The sequence below is a fragment of the Miniopterus schreibersii genome (genome assembly GCF_964146895.1).
Source record: "Miniopterus schreibersii genome assembly, chromosome: 4".
Lineage (NCBI taxonomy): Eukaryota > Metazoa > Chordata > Mammalia > Chiroptera > Miniopteridae > Miniopterus > Miniopterus schreibersii.
Window position 1 is genome coordinate 64,675,483 of NC_138105.1, and position 24,088 is coordinate 64,699,570.

Consider the following 24,088-nt stretch of genomic DNA (forward strand, 5'->3'; position numbering starts at 1 on the left):
AAATGTTCTCTTGTCCTTATCGACTCGCTATTGTCCGGGCTTTTTAAGCAACTGGATCTGAGTGATGCTTCTAAAACCTTTGGGTGTTGGAGCATTATCCTAAGAGTCCCCATTCTGGCTCAGCAACCAACTCCTTCCCCCAAACACAGGTGGACATAACCCCTTTTACCCACACCCACCTCCTCCACACTCCCACACCCACTAACACTTGGGCCCCACTGGCCAGAGCAACTGATTGCAGGGGACACAGCTTCTTGGACACCCTCTGCTGGGCAAGCCACTTGCTCTTCCCGGCATTCGAGGCCCAAGGATAAGAGGCCAGGAGCCTCCTGCTGGAAATTTAGAAATTGTCTTGGGATCCTTCTGGTTGTAGAACATTCTAGTTATGGTGAACTGTGGTCAGATCAGGTCAAGCCCCATTGACACAGGTCACAGAAGCATCCTCCCATTTCTGGTTCCCTTTCTAATACTTTCATATCACATATGTGCACACGTGCACACACACCAGCTCCTACACCCCTTCCCCCAGTTGGCCAATCCCCCTCCAGCAGGCCATTCTCCATCCTCTCCCAGAGCCCCCTTGGGTCCCTCCTGTCGCCAACACCCAGCTGGTCATCACAAACCAAAGACCATTCTCCACACAGGGAACAACACCTCCAGCACAGCTCCTTCGAGCCTTTGACAATTTTCTCTGAAATACCTCAAAATATTTAATGTATAGTTTATGTGATTAAAAAAAAATCCTTAGCTAGTTTTGGGAATACGTGACTTGAAGCTTTATACCGTTAAATTATAATTTTGCAGATGATGGTATGTCATTTCTTTGACGAGTTCTGTGGGAGACATATTGAATGTCGGGGCAGCGAAAGCTGGGTGGTCAGAGGAGAAAGACAGAGGGAGCGCGAGCGAGAGACTGAGCTCAAAGGACCAAAGGACCAGGCGTTTACAGATTTCTTATTTAAACGAGTCCTTTAGAAAAGAGAGGAAGAGAGAGAGAGAGAAAGAGAGGGATACTTTTGTGTTCTCTGGTGTGTTCTGTTTCTTGTTTTTGGTGTCATGTCTTATAAGAGTATTTATTATTCTATGTGGTCTGTGTTCAAATGTAATTTAAGAAAAAAAAAAGGAAGAAAATGGAAAAAAAGACACAATGGAATTTGATTTGATGCATGACTAATGTACTCTTTCTTGATAATGTACTAAGTGGAGGGGGTGGGGGGTGGGGACGGGCGCGGGGCCCCGGAGTCCATGTGCATCCTTGTGTTTTGTGCCTGAGCTGTGCTGTTTGGGCCCCTTTGCACTGCTCTCTGTTCGTTTCTCCCTTTCCAGCTGGCAGGAGGTGGGAAGGAAAGAAGGAGAAGGCAGACAGCAGGGCTTAAGCACCCAGACCAGGTTCCCACTTCCTGGCACCCACATGCCACCCACCTGTGCCTGCTGAGTCTTCTATTGCTGGTTCTTGGGCGCAGGTGGCTGTCACTGCCATCTTGGACCCCTGTTGGTTTCACATTAGCATGAGTTCCCAAGTGTCTTGTTCAGAGGAGAGAGACAATCAATTCGAGTCTTGTCGCCCAGGGTGGTGTGAGGCTGGTGTGTATCCCAACTCTCTGAGATCCTAAGAACCCTCCTGAGACACCTCCCCACCCCCATCCCAAGGACCCAGGACAGGCACCCGGCCAGGCTCCACCCAGACACCCCTAGCCTCCTCAGCTCTAGGCTGGGCCTGAGTACACCTTTCTGTCTGGCCTGGGAGGTGGGGAGAGGCATTTCTGTGGAGTCTTCTTTCCAGCCTATGTTGGGACCCTACACAACAGAGGGATCCCCAAAATCATGAAGGGGGACTCTGGGAGAGTCTCCATGCCTATAACTCCACTCCTGACACCAGGCCCCACACTCCAACCAGGAGAGCCCACCTTCCAGGACAGGGCCCAGGAAGGGGGCCCCTCACACCCTGAAGGACAGAAAGCCTCAGTTTGGAGGATCAACCCACCCAAAATGAGGGTGGGGTGGTGCATGCCCCAGGGCCACTGCCACTCAGCTCCTGCATCAGCTGGAATTTTGGCCATTTCACGTTCTCTGCCTCAAGCAGTATAAGCCACACCAGCCCATCAGATCCTTGGGCTCCTCCTTGTGGCCCCAGCAGACCACCCCGGCCCATCCCAAGGGTTGGTCTTTGGGTGGATTCCCTCCGCCAGGGGTGAGGGAGAGCCCTGAGTGTTTAACCAAGACTGGACACTAGAGATGTTTTCAGGGGAGATACCACTGGGGTCATCCAAAGTTCCTCCCAATGCTAGAGGGAACAGAAGCCCTCTTCACCCCACCCTCAGGCGACAGGCTTAAAAGTTAAAGAATCATCGTCATTGTCAACCATTGCTCTGCTGGATTTGTTGTTTTGTTTTCCTCCAATAAATTATTTTCTAGCCACTCACCTGGGCGTGTGTGTTGGCCGACAGTGGGGATTGGTCGACAATGGAGGTGGGTGTAGGGGGGAGGTGCAAGAGGGGGAGGAATGGGGCTCACCCACCACAAAAATGGGGAGGGACAGAGGGGACAAAGGAGGAGGAAGTCTGCCTCACCCAGCCCAGCCCTATCTGCTCCAAACCCTGCCCTCTTCTATGGCCACAGTTGTCCCTGAGCCCCCACCCTCACAGGGCTCCCTTCTGTGGGAACCATTAAGAATCAGAGAAAAACTCACAGCCTTTGAGCCAACCAAGCCCAACAACAAAGATCCTGTTCGGACTTGAGTCTGAGGCATCACTGCCCGTTGCTTTCTGGACCCTGCAGTGTAAGGTGGTTTATTTGAAGGGAAGAAGCCAGGACAGCTTGGTGGGGGAATAGGCTGGGTTGGTTCCAGAACTGGACCTTATCAATTGCCCTAGGAGGGGCCAGCAGGCAGCAGCCAAAGAACCAGGACTGGTAAGCAGAATCTGCTCAGCACATTTCTCCCTTCTGAGAGCAATAAAGTTTTATCCACATTATTTACCCCAGGGTGAAGAAGGAAGAATAAACAAATAAATAAGACAAGCTTTCCCTACAAATCGCTCATCCAGCCACTAGAGGTGAGTGTTTTGATTTTTAAAACCAGGAAAAACTTCTAGGATGTATCACAGAAAGAAGCATAGGAAAAGAGTGAGCTCAAGGAGCCCTGGGGTCAGACGGACCCTGGTTTATTAGAAAAAGAAACGGGTGTGAAGCCCTTGTCATCAGGGAATGCCTCGTGCTTGCTGGCTGACATTTCCTGAGCCCAGGCAATTACTGTTCCTCCCAAAGCAGAGGTGGCTGCCCCGCCAGAGCAGGTAGAACTTGGTTCCCACCAGGCACTGGTAGCCTCTCGGAGGGTGAGGGCTCCACCTCCATAGGCTCTTTATTTGTGGCTGATTCTCCCTTCTCCTCCAGGGATGCTGGCTGGTTCCCTAAAGATGACTGGCCAGAAGGCAGTGGCTGGTTCCCAAAAAGTGGTATCTGGCTTTCTCTGGGTGAGGGTGACCTCTCCTTGGTTGGCGGCAGATTCTCAGGAGAATATGGCCTTGCCTGCTTCATTGGCAATTTCTCGTGGAAAGACCCAGACTTCCAGTTTGTGGAGGGAGCCATATTTTTGGTGAAAGACAACTGCCCCTCCACACTAACGGAGGAGTTCATCGTGCAGGTGGGCTGCATGTCCTTGGAAGACACCTTCCCCCAGCTCTGGTGCCTCTTCTTCCCCAGGAACGACATCTTCTTCTGGTATGAGGGTGACTCCCTGATGCTTGGGGCCAATTCTTCATTAGATGGGATTGTGTGATCAGCCGGAGTGTCGCTGTTGACCCCTGGTGACCTCCACAAAACGGTGCCCTGCGTGATAAGGTCTGCATAGCCTTCCCGGTGGGAGAAGGCATAGCTGGAGCGCCGGGCACGTGCCCCCCGGCATAGGTAGGGCAGAGACTCCACAGCAACCTCCTTAGTCGGGGCCTCCTCTTCCCCCTGCACAGCAAAAGGGCAAGCAAGGGTCATCGGGCTCCCCCACTGTGCTGAATGTGCAGTGGGGACCCCAGCCACCCTCACCTTGGCGTGTGGCTTCTTGAGGGCTTGGTAAATGACACGCAAGGCCAGCACAGGCAGGGTGTTTAATGACACATTCAGCAGAACCACCAGCAGGATGGAGGGATGGGACAGCACATTTCGGTCAGCATCTGGCAACAGGGGAGGGTCACAGGCTGGCCCAGGGTGGAGCCTCCCCAGAGCCTGTTGCGTGCCCCTCTTCCAGACACCCCACCTCCTTCCTCACCCTTCACCCCCAGGATGCCTTTGTGCAAATTCCCTAAAGACACAGGTCCTACCAATCTCCAGGACTGCCACCCTATTCCCTGCTGGGGGTGCTCACGCAGAAATGGGAAGGTCTTGGGGGAGATAGTGAAGAGCCAGAAGCTCTGGCTGGCCCAACTTATGACCATGTAGAAGCAGAGGCTGAAGAAAATGGCCAGCACGGACAGGACTGTCCAGTACTTGATGATGAGGATGACCTGAATGGGAAAAGAAGGTTAAGCCACGAGGGCCAGAACCCCAGGCAAGGTTACCTAGAGGAGGGTGGGGGCCAAGCCCCCAGGTTCAAAGGGCACCTGATAAGGCCTCTCAGGAAAGGTCACTGGGTGATGAGACCTGCATGGCCTGTGTCTAAGGTCCCACCGGGGGTGGGGTGGGCAGCAGCCCTGCCTACCTCCACGGTGATGGATAGCAGACCCGACAAGGCCACGACCACCGCAAAAGACTGATAGTCACTGAGGGGCCCAGCTGTATCATGACTTATCCACAGGGTCATGAAGAAGTTGACCAAGGAGGTGGCCATGCCATGGGCAATGGCTTGGAGGAAGATCCAGTAGTTGAAGAGCTCGTCCTTCTGGCCGGCAATGTACAGCTGGGGCAGCTCCAGGCTCTGCTCAGCACTCACATCCTGGGGTGGAGGGTAGGGGGATTCTGGAGGTTGGTTGCACAGCAACATGCACGTGCTGGGCTATTCTTGGCATGCCTGAATCATGCACGTAAGAATGGTGAATTTTGTTATAAAACTTTTTCAAAAAATGAAATGAAAAGTCTCATTCCTCAGATCACACCAGGCACGCCTCAAGTGTTCATCATTAGCTGGTGGCTGCCATTTGGATAGCACAGGCAAGAGACACTTCCATCATCCTAAACACTCTACTGGACCACCCTATTCTGGATCACTTAGCCAGACACTCTTGAGGAAGGGAGCAGGGTAAACAGGAAAACCATCTTTTCTGACCCCCTCCCCACTGTTGTACAGATGGGAAGACAGTGGGACTGAGATTTGGGGGTGGTCCCACAAAGGGTGAGGGTAGCTGGGTAAAAGGGTTTCACCCACTATCAGGTTGGGCTCTGGTGGGAACAGTTACATGGTTGTGATCTTGGAGCCCTGCTCCCATCCCCCCCAGCCTCCCCCAGGAGGAGAAGGTGTGGCAGAGACAGGAGCATCTACAGGGAAGGAGAAGGTAAGCCTTCAGCCTGCTCACCTGCTCAAAGAGCCCAATGTACAGAACTGGGAGGGTGGTGTAGAGCAGGTTGAAAAGCACCAGGAACCAGCCTTCATACAGAGGCTATGGAGGGGGAGGAATGGGAGAAAGTTGTTAGTGGTCAGCCTTCAGATGCCAAATGTCCAGAAACGAATATGCTCTTTACCTAAGGAGACCCATCCAAGGTAGTTTTGCACCTGGGGAGGATTCCAGGTGAGTTAGAAAATTGCGTTATAATCAAGGGTTGGGTTAAGTGTGGCTGGGAGATAAAAGGCAAACGGGAAAAGCAGGGTCTAATTCTTTTAAAACAGCACTTTTGAATATTTCCTTTAATTGGAGGGCTTCAATAAAGAGCTGCAGAAGGAAAAATGGCTAGAGAATGTGGGTTGTGGTCATTTTAGATTTAAGGAGTCACAGATGGGTGGGTAAAAGAGTTGAAGACCCTAGCCGGTTTTGCTCAGTGGCTAGAGCATCGGCCCACGGACTGAAGAGTCCTGGGTTCCATTCCAGCCAAGGGCACATACCTCAGTTGCAGGCTCAATCCCCGGCCCTGGTCATAGCATGTACAGGAAGGCAATCAATAGATGTGTCTCTCTTATCAATGTTTCTCTCTCTCTCCCTTCCACTCTCTCTGAAAAGCAATGGGAAAAATATCCTCAGGTGAGGATTTTTAAAATTAATTATTTTTAAAAAGAATTGGAAGAGATCCCACAGACAATGAGCCCAACTCCCAGCTCCCTTTCCAATGCATGAATCCAATCCAGTTAAAGGATGTGGGTTTCAGTTCCAAAAACCATTTTATGTGCATTCTACGAGTGAGCAAATAAGTAATGATCAATAATTTTACAAGAATCAAGTTTCTCACTGCAGGAGAAGGGTCATAAATCAGTACCTGGAAAAGGCTAAGCTGAGCTTTGTTCTGTGGGACTGGAATCAGAGGTATCAGTGTGAATGCATAGGTTTTTAATACCCACAAGATAGATGATAAATAGAGCAACAGATAGACATATAAATAGAAATAGGCATAGAGATGTGCATCTATCCATGGGTTAATATGCGTACATTTCCTAGCTCTGTCTGCTGAGAGGGTAATAGCACCCAGAAGCAATGAGCACACCAAGCACTTAGCATGGGTCCATACTGATAAAAATGAGTAATTTCATAAATAAATGAGGGAGAAGAAATGGTTGATTCTTCCTAGAGGAGAATTCTAGTCAACAAATGTAAAAAGATAGAACACTGTCCTCACTAAGATCAGGAACAAGACAAGAATGCCAGCCCTCACCATCTCCCTGGGAGTTCTAGCCAGAGCAATTAGGTAAGGAAAGGAAATAAAAGGCATCCAAATTGGAGAGGAAGAAGGAAAACTAGCTCTATTTTCAGATGACATGCAGAAAATCCTAAAGAATTCACCAGAAATCTCCTAGAGCCAATAAAGGAATTCAACAAATTTGTAGGGCACAGATCAACATACAAAAAAATAAAAAATAAATAAAAAAATCTGTGCCTGGCTGGTGTGACTCAGCGGTTGAGTGTCGACCCAGGACCAAGAGGTCACCGGTTCCATTCCCAATCAGGGCACATGCCTGGGTTGCAGGATCGATCCTCAGGAGGCAGCTGATCAATGATGTTTCTCTCTATCCCTCTCCCTTCCTCTCTCTCTAAAAATCAATAAAAATATATTTTAAAACAAAAACCAAAAAATCCATCTGCATTTCTACACACCAGCAATGAGCAATTCCAAAAGAGAATTAAGAAAACAATTCCATGTACAGTATTAGCTAAAAGAATAAAATATCTAGAAACAAAAAATATATACTTATCAAAGGTGCCTCTGTAAATCTCCCTCTCAAACGCCTGGGTATCAATGACAGGGAGCTTATTCCCTGTCATGGCTGTCTATTTTCGGATAATTTCCTTACTCACAAGGGAAATCATCACTCTATGACTCTTCTAAGGCTCCAGAAGGCACATCTATTCCTCACCATGATACTGTCGAAAGTCTTGAAGCCAGGGAACCCAGCCCCCCAGTCTTATCTTCTCTGGGTTTCAAGCTTTTCCTTTCTCCCCTAGAAAGATCTACCTTTGGAGTATCTTCCCTGCCCTGGTTTCAAAGCTCAAATCTGCCAAATATCCCTCAAAATGTTGGGCACAGAGCTGGGTAGGAACTATCCCCTCCCTTTATCTGGACTCTATACCTCTATGAATACAGCCATAGAAAAGGTTGCATTGCCCTGCGACCTCAGGCAAGCCCTGTTCCATGAGGACCCCAGAGTGTGAGTGTGCCTGCTGCCCTCCTGGAGGTCATGAGAAGGGCACAGCACCCCTAGGGAATGTTCAAAAGGCTGTTCCCTCCAGCGCACCTGCGCAGTGAAGCCACTGTAGAAAGCGAACCAGATCTGAACCATCATGCTGGCCAGTGTCTTGTAGATGAAGTAGCGTAGGAACTTGCAGATTCGCATGTAGGACCAACGCCCATGCACCAGCAGCAACCGCCTCAGGAAACAGAACTGGGCCAGCATGTAGTCACTGCTCTGCACCACCTGCATGCCCTCCTGGCCCGCCAGCCCTACGCCGATGTCCGCAGCTGCAGGAGCACATGCAGCCTGTTGGCCCTGGGCCACCCCCACCCTCCACAGGCCTCCCCCAGGCCGGGGCCCACCACCCACTCTTGATCATGTTGATGTCATTGGCGCCATCCCCGATGGCCAGGGTCACCACGTTCTTGTATTTCTTGACCAGTGCCACAATCAAGGCCTTCTGCTTGGGTGTCACCCTGCAGCAGATGACTGCTTGGCATCTCGAGGTCAGTTCCACGAAGGCCCGCTCTCGCCGCACCTCGGGGCTCTCCTGGGTGTTGGAGTGCTTGTTCTGCGGCACCAACCCTGGGCTCCTCAGCTGGATCCCAAGGGTCTGCCGCATCAGAGAGATGCGCCTGGCCTGCAGGAAGTCTATCCTCTGCTCACCTGGCTCCTGCCAGGACTCCTCCACGTCCACGTTCACATTTTGGACCAATGCCCTGGATTCCTTGCTCACGGACAGCAGCAGCTGGTCCTGGCCAGCGAAGGGGGGTAACGGGGTGCATCACTCTGCCTACGCCCCTCCTCTTTGTGAATACCCCCAGCTGGCTGTTCCTCCTGCCTCCTGACCCGACCCCAGACTGGACTTGAACTCAAGGCTCCAGTCCCTCTGAGAATCATCTATTGGTGTAGCATTCACTTTGGCTTTTCCAACAGTCCACCCCCACCCCGTCTGCTGCTCCCCCCAGCCCCACAGTCAGCCCTGAGCGGACACTGACCAGGAACTCTCCGTTAATGACCATGGCCATTTTGACCTGTGGCAGGAACCGGTTCTTCAGAGACCCCGAGCCACTCGGCAGGTGGTTGTCACTCTCCCAGTAGGCCTCCAGGATCCTACTGCAGGGACCCAGCTGGAGCTCAGCCACGCCCCGGCACAAGCTTCCCTCCATCCCCTCCCCAACTATGCCTCAGTTTCTCCCTCTGGGAGTCCAGCCAGGTGGAGGTTGAGGACGTTCTGCAGACCCCCAGGGCCACATCTGAGCCATGGGTGTCCCCCATCCCCCACCCTCACCCTGCTCCCACCAGCTCACCCACCCCCACCCCACTCCTTACACTATCTCCTTCTCCTCCAGAATGAGCATGTCCTCCGACAGCAGCTGGCAAGCAAAGCCGATATTCACCGCGGTCTCTGCAAACCAGCCCAGCTCAGCCCCTGGGCAGGCCCCTGCCCTGGACCATGCCAACCCTGCCCCACCCCCTGGCTGTGACGATTGGTTCAGAGAAGGGCATGTCACCCAGGCTGGCCAATGAGAGACAGCCCTGAAACTTTGGCGGCAGCTCTGAGCAAAGGGACCTGCACTCTGGCTGGCTGGGGCTGGGCTGCTGGAGGGAGGCGAGTCTGGGGCCAGGGCCAAGGGATCCTTAGATATATCATGCCTAGGGCCCACAGGCACTTCTAGGAACCCATAAAAATGAATTAATTTATTTAAAAATGAGAAGAAAACAGAAGTGAATGTATTCCAGCCTGGACATTTGTCTTTATACCAGCACATCTGTAAACTGTCATTTTAAATATTTTGTGTGTATTTGCCTCCCACCCACAGAAGTGCTAATGTGGCCCTGCTGGCACCCATGCCTAGTGGGGTCCCAGAGAATCCACAGTGGGGTGGGGGAGAGTCAGGGCTCCAGGGCCAAAGGACCTGAAGTTCCATGCCAGCTTTGTTTCTAAGTGGCTGGGCAACCTCCAGCAGGTGCCCTGAGGTCTCTGAACTCACTGGGCCCATCTAACATACAGGGTAACAAGTTTCCAACTCATGGTGCTGCCATGAGCGCCAAACATTCCAGAAGTGCTTGACACAGTGCCACCCATCAAAGGGAGATGCCCGGGGGACCCCAGTAGTTCTCCCTTCCCCAGGACAAGATGGGAGAAAGGATTTAACCCAGACAAATGGAACAGGCTGATGGTGGCACTTGGGGCACATATGAGTTCTCTCCCACCCATCTCCCTTCTTTCCCTGCTGGGGATGGCCTCCCTGGGACCTACCTTGCTTATCTCCTGTGAGTACCCACACTTTGATGTTTCCTTGTTTGAGACTCTGGATGGTTTCAAGAATGCCATCCTGGAGCCTGTCTTCAATGGCTGTGGCTCCCAGCAGCTGAGGGTTGGGGGAGGATGGGAAACAGACTGAGCAGGACCCAGCTCCCCTGGCAGGGATGGGAGACCCCGGGCCCCACAGGGCTGGGACCTGGGTCCTGGAGCCCCCTCAGCTCCTGTGCATGCCCACCTGGAGGTTCTGCTCCATCTCCTCATACACTTGGTGCAGGGCGCGGGCCCGGTTCTGAAGGAGGATGCTGGCCTCCCGGTGCCGCCGGCGCCACTCCTCGTACACAGCCTCACCCACCTTCTTGTAGGCCAGGCACAGCGTGCGCAGGGTCTGCTTGGCAAAGGACTTGGGGCCCCCCGGCAGGAAGGCGCCACCCTGTCACTACGCTGCCTCCCTGGACACTTCAGTCACCTCCTCTTTCAGCACCTCTCCCTTTGCCTGAGCTCCCTGAACCTTGACCCCTCCCCACAATCTATTCTCTCCAGCGGGGCTGGGATGATGTGCTGCCATGTTTCCTATTTCCTCTGTTTCAGCTCCCCAAGAGGTCCAGCTGTAGTTTGCCTCCACAGTTTCCTACACTCTGTGTGGCAATTTCTAACTATCGCTGAAGACCCTCAGTGCAGCCCTGCCAGGGCTCCCACAGCCCTGGACCCCTGCCTCTGAACCCTGGCCTTGGGAATGTCTATGCTCCACACTCTGTTTCAATTTTCAAGGGGTTCTGGGAGTGGAGAGGGAACAGAAAGAATCCTGTGGGTCTCCAGCGTCCCCCAACCCCCGCCTGGATGGCCCAGAGCTTCTGGGATGCCCTGGGGTCTGGGTGGCCCCAAAGAAGGTATCTATGGGCTCCTTACGCCCCTCCTGCTTCTCCATCTCCCAGGGTTTCTGCCCCAGTGGGTGGCATCAGGTCTTGCTTTTGTTCTTAACTGGAAGTGGGCCTCAGAGGTTGGGCTTGGACATAACAGGGGCTCCCTGGCCATCAGTAAGTCCAGACAGGACTTTGTTCTTCTTGTGCCTCAGTTTACCTATCTGTTCGGTGGGGCAATTGAGCCAAGCCATCTTGCCAAGCTCCTGGGCTCTGGGTCATTGTTCGGATTGTACTTCCCCAGTTCTTAGAGACCAGGTGCCTGCCCCAGACTCCCCATCCTAGCAGAGCAGGGCACTCTGAGAAGACCTGAGTGAGAGGCTCAGGGCATTCTTTGCATAAACACCCTTCCTGCCCCTGTACTGTGTGATGCTGGGGACCCAGCAAAGCCCTTGGGGAGTCCCAAAGGGTCAGGGTTGGGCCAGAGAGGGGTAACCTGGCATGAAATGTCAGCCCCATGTTGGGATCAGGCAGGAAAGTCTCCCTGGAGGTGGCATAGCCTTGAGGACCAAAAGATCCTAAGTGACAGAGTAGAGGAAGGCAGCCAAGCAGAAGGAACAGTGTGCAAAGGTTCTGAGGTATCACCTGAGTATAAGGAAAACTGCAAGCCTGAAACTGGCAACCTGGGGAACACCCTGTGGGGCAAAAAGAGCTCATCTAGAGAGGCCAGTAGAGACACAAAGATACAGCTTTGAAAGCTTAGCTGAGGAGTCTGGGGTTCATCCACTGAGATAAAAGATTTGGGGCAGGCCTGGCTGGAAGCAGGGGTCAGCACCCAGGGCCAAACCACAGAGGGTCCTTGTGTGACTTACAAAAAAATGCCCCCTCTGTGCAGGTGTAGCTTGGAGTTCAGCTCCTCCCTGCCCATGGGGGGGGGGGGGGGAGGGCACAGACCGGCCAACTGTACACGTCACCTGCATACCTGAGACCGCTTCTCTGCACACCCTCCTCCTCTGCCTCCCTCCCTTTAGACCTCTACCCTCCCTCCCTTCCCACAGGGTCTCACGGTTAAGGCCTCTTCCGTGATCCCCTCGGTCAAGCCTTTCTTATACAAGCGATCAAAGATGACAGTGTCTGCGCCTTTGGTGTAGAGGTAGATGGAGCCCTCGGGGTTTCGGACTGTGGAGGGAGAGGCCTGGCTGCCCATAAGTGCTCCCCTTCCTGCCCACCTCCATCCCCAGGCTGAGGGTGCTCACCCAGCACAGACATCCGCTTTCGGATGCTGTTGAAGTCCATCATGGCCAGGACCTGGTACACCCGCTCCTCCCCGAGCTCCACCACTGTGATGCTGTCCTGTGTGCGCGCCAGGAACACATAGCCGAAATTCCGGGCTGCTGTGACCAGCGCCTCCTCGTCGGGGGAAGCTGCCTGGTACAACAGCTGGTCTGGGGGGGAGGGAACCATGGGAGTGGGGTGGGGGACACATTCACTGGGAGCCTGCTCTCTTTTGGGGACCCACCACCCATTTGCGGCAGGTCCCCCTTCCATCTCCATAGCCCAGGGGAGGAAATGGACACAGTGGGTGCTCACTAGATATTGACAACTCAATGGTCTCTTGAGCCAGTACAACCTCTAAGCCAAATAAAAGAAGGTGGGCACTTGGGTCCCAGGCCAGATGACCTTCTCCTCTAAGCTCAGTAACAGATCTCGAGCCCCAGGCTTAGACACCCTCTAGGTCCAGAAGAGGTGGAGCTTGGGACAGGGCCTGAGAACCCTCTAAGCTGGATGACAGGAGCTCTGGGGGTTGGGCTGGACAACCTCTAAGGCCAGAAGACCGCCTCAGGACCCCCAGGGTATGAGTACCCTCACAGGCCGGGCAGCCCATGACACACTCACTGTCTTTCTCCTGCACCATCACTGTGTGGCAGATGGCCAGCAGGCGCCAGAACTCCTGCACCATCCTGTCCTTGTTGCCGCACACAACACTCAAGAGCTTTGCATTTTGGAAGAGCAGCTTCCCATCAGCATATTTGTTCCAGAGGTAGGGGTTCTCCTGGGGTGGGGGATAAGCCAGTTATGGGTGGGTCACTGCCCGACACCCCCACCACCCAGTGCTGCATGGCCAGTGCTCACCTTATGCAGGGCTGCCTCCTTGTCTGGGCCTGGGAAAAGAGCCTGCTTCAGGTCTCAGTATCCTGGACAGTTTGGGGTCCCGCAGCCCCCAACCCCAACGCCAGTCTTCCTAGGGCCTGGACTCTGAACCAGACACACCACACAACAAAGGACACTCAGCCTCAGTTTTCCTTCTGCACAGAAGGAAAGATGGGGCCCCGTCTCCTGGGGAAATCTTAGAAGGGCCACCGGAGTGGGATGTGGCCCCACTGAGCGCATCTTGTTTGAACTGTTTGTGGTGAGTTTTAAAACTTGGCCTACTTTGAAAAACTGGGTGATTTCAAATAAAAGTCTAGCCCTAGAAACATGAAACATGAGAGAAACCAGCCCCGGTTGATGCCACTTACCACAGACCCCACTCTTCTCTATCACCCACCCCCTAGACCCTGGCTGAGGGTTGGGTGGCATTTCCATTTCTCATACTGATGACTGCCTGCTACACCCAATTCTTATCTAGCTGGGCCCTCTGTCAGCTCCTGCTCGAAACTTTGTCCCCTAGTTATAAACTAGACAAGCTTTTGTGTGGCCTGCGAGCTAAGAAGAGTTTTCCCATTTCTAATTGGTTGGGGAGAAATTAAAAGAAGAATATTGTCTCGTGAAACATGAAAATGCTATGAAATTGAAAATTAGTGTTCTCAGTAAAGGTTTGACAACAGAAGCAGAATACTCTATTTCGTGACACATGAAGATGCTATGAATTTCAGATGTCAGAACCCACATTAGAGGTTTATGAAAACCAAAATAATACTATTTCGTGACACGTAAAATGCTATGAAGTTTGAAGCTCAGTGTTCACACCCAGCAGCAGCTGCTGGCCAGGGACAAGGGCTGAGCTGAGTCTCCACAGAGACGGTGGAGCAGGGGGAGCTAAAAATATTGACTTGCGCCCAGCCGGCCGCGGCTCAGCGGTTGAGCATCGACCTAGGATCCAGGAGATCGAGGTTCAATTCCCGGTCAGGGCATATGCCTGGGTTGCAGGCTCAATACCCAGTCGGGGGTGTGCAGGAGGCAGCTGATCAATGACTCTCTCTCATCATTGATGTTTCTATCTCTCTCTCCCTCTCCCTTCCTCTCTCTGAAATATATATATTTATATAAAGAGAGAGAGAGAGACTTGCTGGCCCATTACAGGAATAGCTTGCTGATCCCCAAAGAGAGGACGCCTTTGGCTGCAGTTCTGTGATTCGGATCTGGGTTGGAGTGCTGGAGGTGGAGCTGAGGGCAGGGCAGGGCAGCCGACCCTGAGACCCACTCAGGCCTCTGGCGGTAGCAGTTCCCCAGGGGCCCTCCTGCATCCAATGGTCGGTCCTTGCTGGGCAGCCCCACGGGGAAAGGACACGTCAGGGCCAGGCCCACCGTAGACAATGCCGTTGATGCAGCACTTCTTGAAGGTCATGATGTTCTGTGTGAGCGTGCCAGTCTTGTCCGAGAAGATGTATTCCACTTGGCCCAGCTGGTCATTGAGGCTGGTGCTGCGGGCTTTGGCAGGCATATGCTGGGACATCTGCATGTCCCAATTGATGAAGATGCTGTTCCCCAGGTAGATGAATTCCACTCTGCAAACACACGCTGGGTCATGCCCTGGCCCCTGGCCCACCTGAGCTCCCATTCTCTCTAGCTGAGTAGTGGGTGGGGGAGGCCCTGGGACTCACATGATGAACATGGCCATGGGCACCATGGCACTGAGGAGGATGAGGAAGCTCCAGAAGGTGAAGAAAGACTCGGTGGTTACACTATACATGAGGTTCTCAGACACATAGTGGTGCTTGGCCTTGAATTCCTTCACCTTATCCCAGAAGCCCAAAGTCAAGGCCGTAGAGATCAGCACCAGGCACATGAAGATCTGCTCAGCAAATGGGAGATGGTAGAGCATGTGAAGGGACCCGGGGCAGCACCGAGGCACCCCAGGGACTTGCCAACAAGGACACACTCAGTGTAAAAGACAAACAAGAGATGGGAAACCCCCCCCACCTAAGCTCTTCCATCAGGATCCAGGAGTGGGGCTGGGGGGAGGTGACTGGCAGTCCTAGGGGGAGGGGAACTTGCAGGGCTTTTGCTGGGTTTTGTGGTTGCTATTTTAAAAATTACTACAATAACTTTTAAAAAGATAAAGTTGAGCCCTGACCGGCATGGCTCAGTTGTTAGAGTGTGGGCCTGGGCACCAAAGGTTCTCAGGTTCAATTCCCAGTCAATCCTGGGCTGCAGGTTTGAACCTCAGTCAGGGTGCGTGCTGGAGGGAAGCAGTCAATGCATGTGTGTCTCTCCCTACCCCCACCCCTGGCCTCTCTTCCACTTTCTCTAAAAAGTGATGGGAAAAAATATCCTCAGATGAGGATTAACAACAACAACAACAAAGATAAAGTTGATTAGGCAGAAAGTTAAGAATTATTAAATAAATGTCCATGGAGGGTAAGTGAGCATTTTATTATCTTCTATGGGTTTGGGAAAATGTTAGGATCAAAATTTATTTTATAAAGACATTTTTTAAAATACCATGATTATAAGAAGATTATTTGGCCCACAGACCTTGAATTCCTTCACCTGTAGGATCAGGCTGCACATTGTGCAGAGGAGGGAAATTGAGGCCTGAAAAATGACAACCAAGGCTTCTGTCTATGGGAAGGGGCTCTTGCCCTTCCCTCCTCTGTTCCCCACACTCCAGGGCAGGGGTTCTAGGCAGCTCACCAGGGTCACCAGCCTATTCATCAGACGGTCTATCTTGGTCCTCTTCAGATGGATCTTGCCACAGTTCCTCATTATCTTTGTGTTTAAACCTGCAGAGTTTGCGTCGTCTGTCTGTTTGTCCATTCATCCATCCATCCATCCATCCATCCATCCATCCATCCATCCATTCCATCCTCCATCCCTCTGGCACCCCACCCCTCTACCCACCCAATCACCTGCCCAACCACCCATCCATCTACATACAAACAAGCACCCCACTTTTTCCAGCCAATTAACAAAGGTGCTGGCTCAATATGTACATTTCCACCATTTTAGAAACCAGGCCCCACAGAAGCCATGCCGGGAGCCTCACATCTATGGCAGCAGACACACAGCAGCCACACAGCAGCCAGGCCTGGCCTTGTGAGTTCTTGCCAACGTTAGGGTTCTCATCCACCCTCACCAGGCCAGCTCATGCCGCAGAGGCCCCAGAGCAGCCATACCAGCATAGATGACCATTCCGTAGCATGTGTCTGTGTTTCGGATCTTGCAGCCACGTAGGAGGATGTTGCCACTGTCCAGGGAGTATTTCTTGCCCTCCCACTTCAGGTACCCCATAAAGTGGTGCATCCGACTGTTAGGTTCCTCACATACCACTTTGCCTATGGGAGACAGAGCAATCAAGGAACTGAGGGCATGGCTGGGGTCAGGCCACCACTCTCCAACGCAGGGTGGGGCAGGGTGTAGGGAACATTCTGTCACCCTCTGGCTCCAGCAACCTCCTTGGGCCCTGCACTGCCCCAAACTTGCCCCACTGGCACCTCCACCCCCTTGCCATGCAGTCTCCTCCTAGATGCTCCAAAGCTGACTGATAAGCCTCAGGGCCTTTGTGCACGCTCTTCCCTATGCCAGGACTCACACCTCATCAGGGAAACCTTCTAAGATCCTCCAGCCAGATCCGGTTCCCCCCACCCAGAGCTCCCTTCCTCCTGGTTACAATCCTGGGAGGTCAGTAGACATTTATTCCTGCCAGTGGTGTCATGAACACCAATAAGTTCTTTGAAAGAAGGTGCCAGTCTCGTCTCCATAATGCTGGGGACCCAGGGGCCTAGCCAAGCACCTGGCACACAGTGCGTGGCCCTCCATGAAAGTGAGGCTTTTCCTCAGATATCATGGAAACAAATGCAACCAGTGCTTGAATATCAAGAGCAAAAGGGCTGTGATTTGAGAGAAAGATTCTGCTCCAGAACCTATTAGATTAACTTGTCTTTGCAACAAGACAGGAAAAAAATAATGTATCCCCTTGCTGAGCTCCGGCAAGCAATAGTTGTACCCACAGGCATGAAATACCTTCCTTTTCAGGTGGAAAATAAGAAACTGCGATGGATGGGTCAGTTCCCTGTCTCTGTGCACACAGACTGCCTTTTTGATTAAAAAACCAAAAACATCTGCTTTAATGTGATCACATTTTAAAAATAAAATGTAGCCAGGCCAGCGTGGCTCTGCAGTTCAGCATCGATCTATGATCCAGGAGATTGTGGTACGATTCCTGGTCGGGGCATGTGCCCAGGTTACGGGCTCATTCCCCAGCAGGGGTCCTGCAGGAGGCAGCCAATCAATGACTCTCTCATCATTGATGTTTCTATCTCTCTCCTTCTCCCTTCCACTCTCTGAAATCAATATAAATAAATAAATAATAAAATGTAATGCCTGATAAAATGCTGCATGTTTTATAACAATAATAGAAAACACCCTGACTGTTACATGGATTCAAAGGACATGAAACAGGCCTGGGATAAGCTGGCCTACTGAAAGCTATTTTACTCTGGCCATTGTTACTGAGTGGTTAGAGCATCAACCCAAGCACCAAAGGGTCACAGGTTCAATTCCCAGTCAAGGGCATGTACCTCAGTTGCAGGTTTGATCCATGGCCCTGGTCAGGGCACGTGCAAGAAGCAACTAATCGATGTGTCTCTCTCACATTGATGTTTCTGTCTCTCTCCCCCTCTCCCTCCCTCCCTTCCACTCTCTCTAAAAATCAATGGAAAAATATTCTCAAAACAAAAAAGCTATCTCGACCCCCAACACCCCCAGCAGACCCCATCACCATCCCCAAAACCTTCATGCCTGCTGTACAGAGGGGCAGACGGAGGCCCAGATGGGTCAGATGAACAGGCCACCTCTCACCTTGGAAGGAGGCCATCTTCCTTACACTGGTCAGCTTGTGGTGCGTGACCATCAGGGCCTGCCTGAACTTCAAGTTGGTCTCCCTGGTGATGAGAAGGGAAACCAGGTGAGAGGTAGGGACAGACAGCACCCAGGCAAGGCACTCCTAGCCCCCAGTCACTCAAGCACCTTCACTGAGCCCCTACTGTAGGCCAGCTGCCAATCAGGAGGCTGAGACCCAGAGAGGGAGAGGGCCTTGCTCAAGTTTACACAGGACACTTGTGAAATGGCTAAGGCCAGACCCTAGGCCTTCTCATTTTCGGACAGCCGCACCTGGAGCTCAGTAGGGCCTCCAGAAATGTTGGTGCAAAGAAGGTAGGTCCCACTGTCTGATTTAATGTTCTTGCCCCCTGCCAGCTTGCAGGTGCCCCACGAATGCTCCCAGGACCTACATGTTCCAGTGGGCTTGGGAAGCCACATTTTGTGGCCATTGGGGAAGGTCTCTCTGGCTCCCAAGCCCCCAAACCCCTAGTGATGACCCACGCCTCACCCATCGATGTCTGTTGTCTCCACGTAGCACAAGCTGCTGGGCTCCGTGCTGGCCAGCAAGAGCACATCGGCCTGGGGTGGGGAGGAGGAGGGTGGGAGGAAGAAAACAGCATTGGGGGGGGAGGGGAGCAGGAGAAAGACAAGCAGAAAGGCAGCCCTTCCCCAGGGGTGGGGAGTTCTGAGCCAGGTTGACACCAGCTCACCGGGACAATGTTGTCTTTGTGCAGACAGACCAGGTCCCCCACACGCAGGTCCTTCCATTTTTTCCACAGAAAGCTGTAGGGGGTGGGCAGCAGGTGTGAGAGGGGACCCCAACCAGGCCCATCTTTGGAACCCCTAGAACCTTCCACCATGCCACCCCCAAGCCGGAAGAACAACAAGGGGGGACGGGCAGGGACTGCAGCTGCCCTTCAGGTGCTCTGAGCGGGTCTTTGGAGAGGGGCTCAGCCCATGCAGGAAGTCCAACCTTCCCTAAGCCCCTCCTCCCAGTTCTTCATCCAGGTCCCTTCAGACTTTCTCTGCCTCCCCCTTCAGCTGACTTCTCAGCCCTGTAAAGGTTAACAATCAGATCCTCAGCCTCTGTCCCCATCACAGTGCCCACCCCCTAGCCTGGTACACAGCAGGCTGAGTCCCTGTCAGACACCAGACTCAACCAGGTCGCTCGGGGGCATGGAAGGTTCCGGGCACTCTGCTGGGCACCCCTCCTTCACCCTCGCATACATACATACACACCTCAGCTATGGTGGAGGCCCTTCCTCAGGATGAACTCCCCACAGAGAGCCAGAGGCCTCACCTTGTCCCCACCAGCATCTGGCAGGGCCTGTTGTTGATGATCCTGTCACTCCTATGTCGCCCCTGAGTCAATAGGGGTGGGTCAGAGGGGTCACCCCACCCAGCCCTGCCCCCACCCAGGGTGGTCCCACCCCCAGCCATGCCCTATCCTGCCTCCACACGGCCCTGGTGAGGGCCCAGGTGCAAAGCACAGTTCCAACTCACACACATGGCACCAACAGTGAACACATGCCAGTCACAACTGTCCAGGGACCCTGATGGAGGAGAGGGGCTACTGGGACAACTGCTATTGGCAGAGAAGGAACGTATAGTCCGTCTGTCACCCAGTGTGGCAACAAGGGCCAGTGAGCCATGGGCACCTGTCCCTTGTGACAGTAAAACAAGGACCTCACCCTGCCCCCGTTCCCCTCCCCAGCTGTCCCTCTACCAACCCCACTCACGATGTCGTCTGCCAGGTCTCGGGTGCCCCGGATGATGAGGAGGCAGACGAGCGGGGCGAAGAGCGTGAACCAGGGCAGTGTAGAGATCTCGGGGATGCCCTGACACAGAGGGTGGGTCATGCCGGGAGGGCAATACTCAACCACCATCCCAGGCACTCCCCCAAACTGCTTCCTCCTGCCCTCCCACCCAGTCCCTCAACCTAGCATCCTGTGTGCCACCTGCCAACCACCTGGGCTCCAGGCGAGGCACCTCCCCCTACAAATCTTGGGACAACTGTCGATCTATTTCCTCTCCCTGCCCAGAACTTCTCCCTAGCAAGCTCATGTCCCTTCCATGCCCAGTCCCCATGTCACATCCGCCAGGAAGCCCTACCAACCCAAAGCTTGTTCCCTCCTTAGCACCTTGGCTTTACTGTTCCTCTCCCTGTAGCCCTGCTCCTCCCAGTCACCCTTCAGGACTGAGCTCCAACTGAACCCCAGACCAGCCTGGTTGGGGGGTGGGTCCCCTTCCCATCACTGGTCCCCTCCATATGGTTTAATGACAGTGGGTATCAGGGCCACTGCCAGGTCCCCAATGTCCAGCATAGGACCTGTGCACAGTATGTTTATTGGATCAATGGGTAAAAGCAGAGGATCAGAACAGAATGAGATATTGAGTGGGGATCAGGGCACTCTGTAAACTGCCCACTCAGAGAGAGAGCTGCCCAAGCGGGACATCTGCCCCTTTGGCAGGGCCACCCAGGTCCTAGGAAATGGCCTGGCATGTCCCGAGAACTTGCTCTCAACCCTTCTTTCTTCTTCAGTGAGCTGGGGCCAAGAGAGTCATGTGGCCAGGAGTATCCATCTTGAAGAGGGGTTGCACCCTCCTTGGACCTGGAGGAGCCATTCATGCACCGTCATCATTGACCATATACTAAGAGCACTTTCTGTGTACCAGGCCCTGGACTGGGCAGTGGGGACTCAGCCATGAGGGTGCTTCCAGTGTATGAGGAGCCAGACACTGACCCCCCCAACCATACAGACAAACACACATTTGAACCTCTGTGTGTCTACAGAGCCATGGGGCTAAGGTGGCAAAGGAGGGCTTCCTGGAGGAGGCAACTCGAGCAGGCAGAAGGAATGGGGTGTGTGCAGGTGCTGACCCCTGGGACCACCTCACCCTGACCCACCTGGAGAATGATGATAAAAAAGAAGTAGAGGTTGGACATCCGGTGGAACTGCTCGTACAGGTTTAAGGGCAGGAAGGAGAAGAAGTTGTACTTGGCTGTGTGGATGACATTGCCCTAGAATGAGAGCCAGCATAGAGGCGCTGCCCAGGCCAGAACTCCACCCTGGCCTCGCCCTCCCCTTTGGCCACAATTAGCAATAATTAATCACCCAGTGCATGTAAAACCTCCAGCCAGTATTAACTGTCTACCAAATCCAAGACCTTGAGCCAGCTCCACTGAGCACCTGCTGAATACAAAGCCCTCAGGGCAGCATTTACTGGGTGTCAGCTCAATGCAGAGCTTTGAGCTAGTATTAATTGAGCCCCTACTGAATGCAAAGATTCATCAAGTAGAGCTGTGACCCCAGTATTTCCCAAAGTGAGACACACCCAAGGGGATTTTAAGCAGAGCCTAATGATCACACTGTAGTTTGAAAGTTTAGTATTTACTTATTTTAACATGAACTGGGGTGGAGCCAAGGAAACACAGGAAACTCCAGCACCATTCGTTCATGATTAAAATTGGGGGTAGGGAGTAGGCTGGGTGGGAGAAGGTAGGGGAGGGCAGTGGGGCTAGGGCCACCCACCTTGTACTTTTTCCTCTGCCAACACAGGAAGGCCTTCTCCTTGAATTGGTTGTTGTAGGTCTGGTTGTTGGCTTTCACCTCCCAGGTGAACGCTGAAGCCAGAGGGAGTAGGATGTTGCACGGGGTGCAAGGGGTGCAAACGAACACTGCCTAAGGATCCCCCAGAGGAGGTCTAATGGGCCCCCAGGGGAACCACCATGGGTGTGGGAGCCAGTAAACAACACCTCGCTGGGCCAGTCCCCAGGCTCAGAGGACAGGCCCTGGGAGATCCATTCACACCCACTCCTTCAACAAAGGGGGGTAAAACTCGTGCCCAGCTCCAAAGTGTGCAAAGCTGCTCGCCCACCCTGGGCAGCCCAGCTATTTCAGATCAGCAGCCCCCAATTCCTGAGTCTAAATTTCAGTTATGGGATTTGGGACTATTTGTAACCCAATGAGAACCCCATGATGGGCCTGTTGAATGAGCTTAGAGGCTATCCCTATCCCCACATTTCAGCCACCACACTCTGCAGTGCCCCTTGGCTTCCTCCACAGATCCTGCACCCCACACTTGGCCCCAAAACATGCACCTGAGTTCTTCTCCTCCTCAAGGTCCTCGCCGTAGGCCAGACTGTCCATGATGGTGGGGCTGTCAGGGAGAGGGGCCCAAGGTCAGCCCTTGCCAGACACTGTCCATTACTCTGCCCTCTCCAAAATGTTACCTCCCACTTCCATCGGCTGCCCCCTCCCCAGGCTCTGAAGGTCCAGCCACTGGCTGTGTGTTCTTACCTGGGGCCTTCACTGATCCCCAATCCTTCAACAGCCCCACATCCACCAGTCTTCCAGCTACCAAGCTGAAGTTGCCTTTACTTCCATTACAGCCGGGCTCAGGATGGATTCTATCTCTGACTGCTGCTGCTGCCCACCCCCAGTCCCATCCTCCAGCCAGGACACCATCCCTCTCCTGGGATGGCCACACCCATCTCCCCCTGGGTCTCTCTGCTGTCCCTTCCTGACCCAATGCCCACATGGGACACAATGCCCACCCCAGTGAAGGGCTCCGTCAGTATTTGTTGATTGACTACACGGGCCCTAGAGTTACTCATTATATCACTAAGCAGATAGAGGGTCATGCTGCTCTGAGAGATCTGAACACGGTCTCAGGTCAGTTAACCATGATGGAGGCAGACACCAAACCTTCCACAGAGCCGAGAACCTTCCCACAGCCTACTTAGTTCATGGTCACTCCTTCGGTGCCAGGAATTTGTCTCACCAGGGGACCCTCAGCAGCTCTCCAAGCCCTTGCCAGGGCTGTTTCCTTGGCCCCAGGGGAGCACCCTTCCCGCATACTTGGTCACTGCCTCCTCACCCTTCTGGATTCAGTTCATAGTTCTCAGACGGGCCCGGCTTGCTCAGGCACCTCCTCTGGGCTCCCCCTCTGCATGGGTTGTCCCCCATATCAGGTCTCATCACCCTCTCTCCTCTGCTTCTTTGCCTCTCTGGGCCACGTCTTAACTGGAAATCTCCCAGGGCAGGAGGGCTGGTGTCTGAGTCTAGGGTTTCCCTGGAACCATGGCTCAGGGCCAGGACCTGGCTCAGGGCCAGCTCTGACTCTCCTGGGAGCCTGAGCAGTGCTGCGTCCATTCCCCAAACGAAGAGAAGCGAGACTCAGTCAGTGGGACCTGGAGCCCAGGGAGGCTCCGCACTGGGCAGGTGGAGTTGGAGAGGCGCTGGGATGGCCAGAACTCACCCAAAATGTATCTGGGGTAGGAAGACACTCTAGTGCTTGCCCCCTCCTCACTCCCACTCAGGTCACTCAGCGCCCCATTAGCTCCCCCTCCCCCCCCCCACGCCTCAAGGCGCAGGATTTAAGGCCCAACATCCCCCTCCTGGGGCCTCCCTGAGCTGGGTGATCCGCAGACACAGACACAGAGTCCGCACCCCATCCGGAAGGTGGGGCCAAGACAGAAGGTGGAGCCAAGACAAATCGGGGCGGGGCCTTACAAAGAGGGCCAGGGTAGAGGGGAGGCTGGTCGGGTCCTGTGGGCGGGGCCAGGGAAGAGGCAGAGCCTGGGAGGGTCTTTGGAGTGGTGCCAGCCTAGGGGCGAGTCAAGATCCAGGGTTGGGGCGCTGCAATGTGTGAGGGGCTGCAGTGGGTCAGTGGGCGAGGTCTTGCACAGAGGGGCAGGATGATTGGTGGGGGGCTCTTTTAAAAATTTTTTTTGATTGATTTTTTTTAGAGAGAGAGGAAGGGAGAGAGAAATAGTGATTTATTGTTCCACTTATTTCTGCATTCATTGGTTGTTTCTTGTATGTGCCCTGACCAGGGATCAAACTCTCAATCTTGACATATCTGGACAACGCTCTAACTGAGCTACCAGGCTAGGGCATGGGGTCTAGGGGTCTTAATAGCACCAGAGTATTAAGGGGACTGTTATTTAGGGGCGGGACCTTGTGAAGCTGGGCCTTGAGTACGGTGGATTGGAGCCTGCGCAGATTTTGCGGGATCCACATGGGACCCGCATGGGACTAGAAGCAAAAGAAGGACACACAGGTAGGTAACTGCAGGTTGTCACCTCCTATGCGCAGGCTCAATGTTGGGTGCCGG

At 53.4% G+C, this 24,088-nt stretch overlaps 1 protein-coding gene across 1 annotated transcript; it reads right to left on the reverse strand.

The window, feature by feature from the left end:
* Window positions 1-3,246: 3,246 nt before the first annotated feature.
* Window positions 3,247-22,119, reverse strand: ATP8B3 (ATPase phospholipid transporting 8B3; the record flags this gene model as incomplete). Its single annotated transcript, XM_081135440.1, has 26 exons — window positions 3,247-3,954; window positions 4,036-4,163; window positions 4,355-4,493; window positions 4,688-4,921; window positions 5,499-5,582; window positions 7,862-8,085; window positions 8,168-8,552; window positions 8,797-8,914; window positions 9,131-9,206; window positions 10,062-10,173; window positions 10,303-10,467; window positions 11,991-12,103; window positions 12,181-12,369; window positions 12,821-12,977; window positions 14,418-14,652; window positions 14,749-14,939; window positions 15,782-15,870; window positions 16,264-16,422; window positions 17,948-18,030; window positions 18,477-18,547; window positions 18,679-18,751; window positions 19,269-19,330; window positions 19,708-19,806; window positions 20,877-20,990; window positions 21,502-21,593; window positions 22,071-22,119. The coding sequence occupies 26 exons, from the start codon at window positions 22,117-22,119 to the stop codon at window positions 3,247-3,249; spliced, it is 4,149 nt and encodes a 1,382-aa protein (XP_080991566.1).
* Between the last annotated feature and the right edge of the window lie 1,969 nt (window positions 22,120-24,088).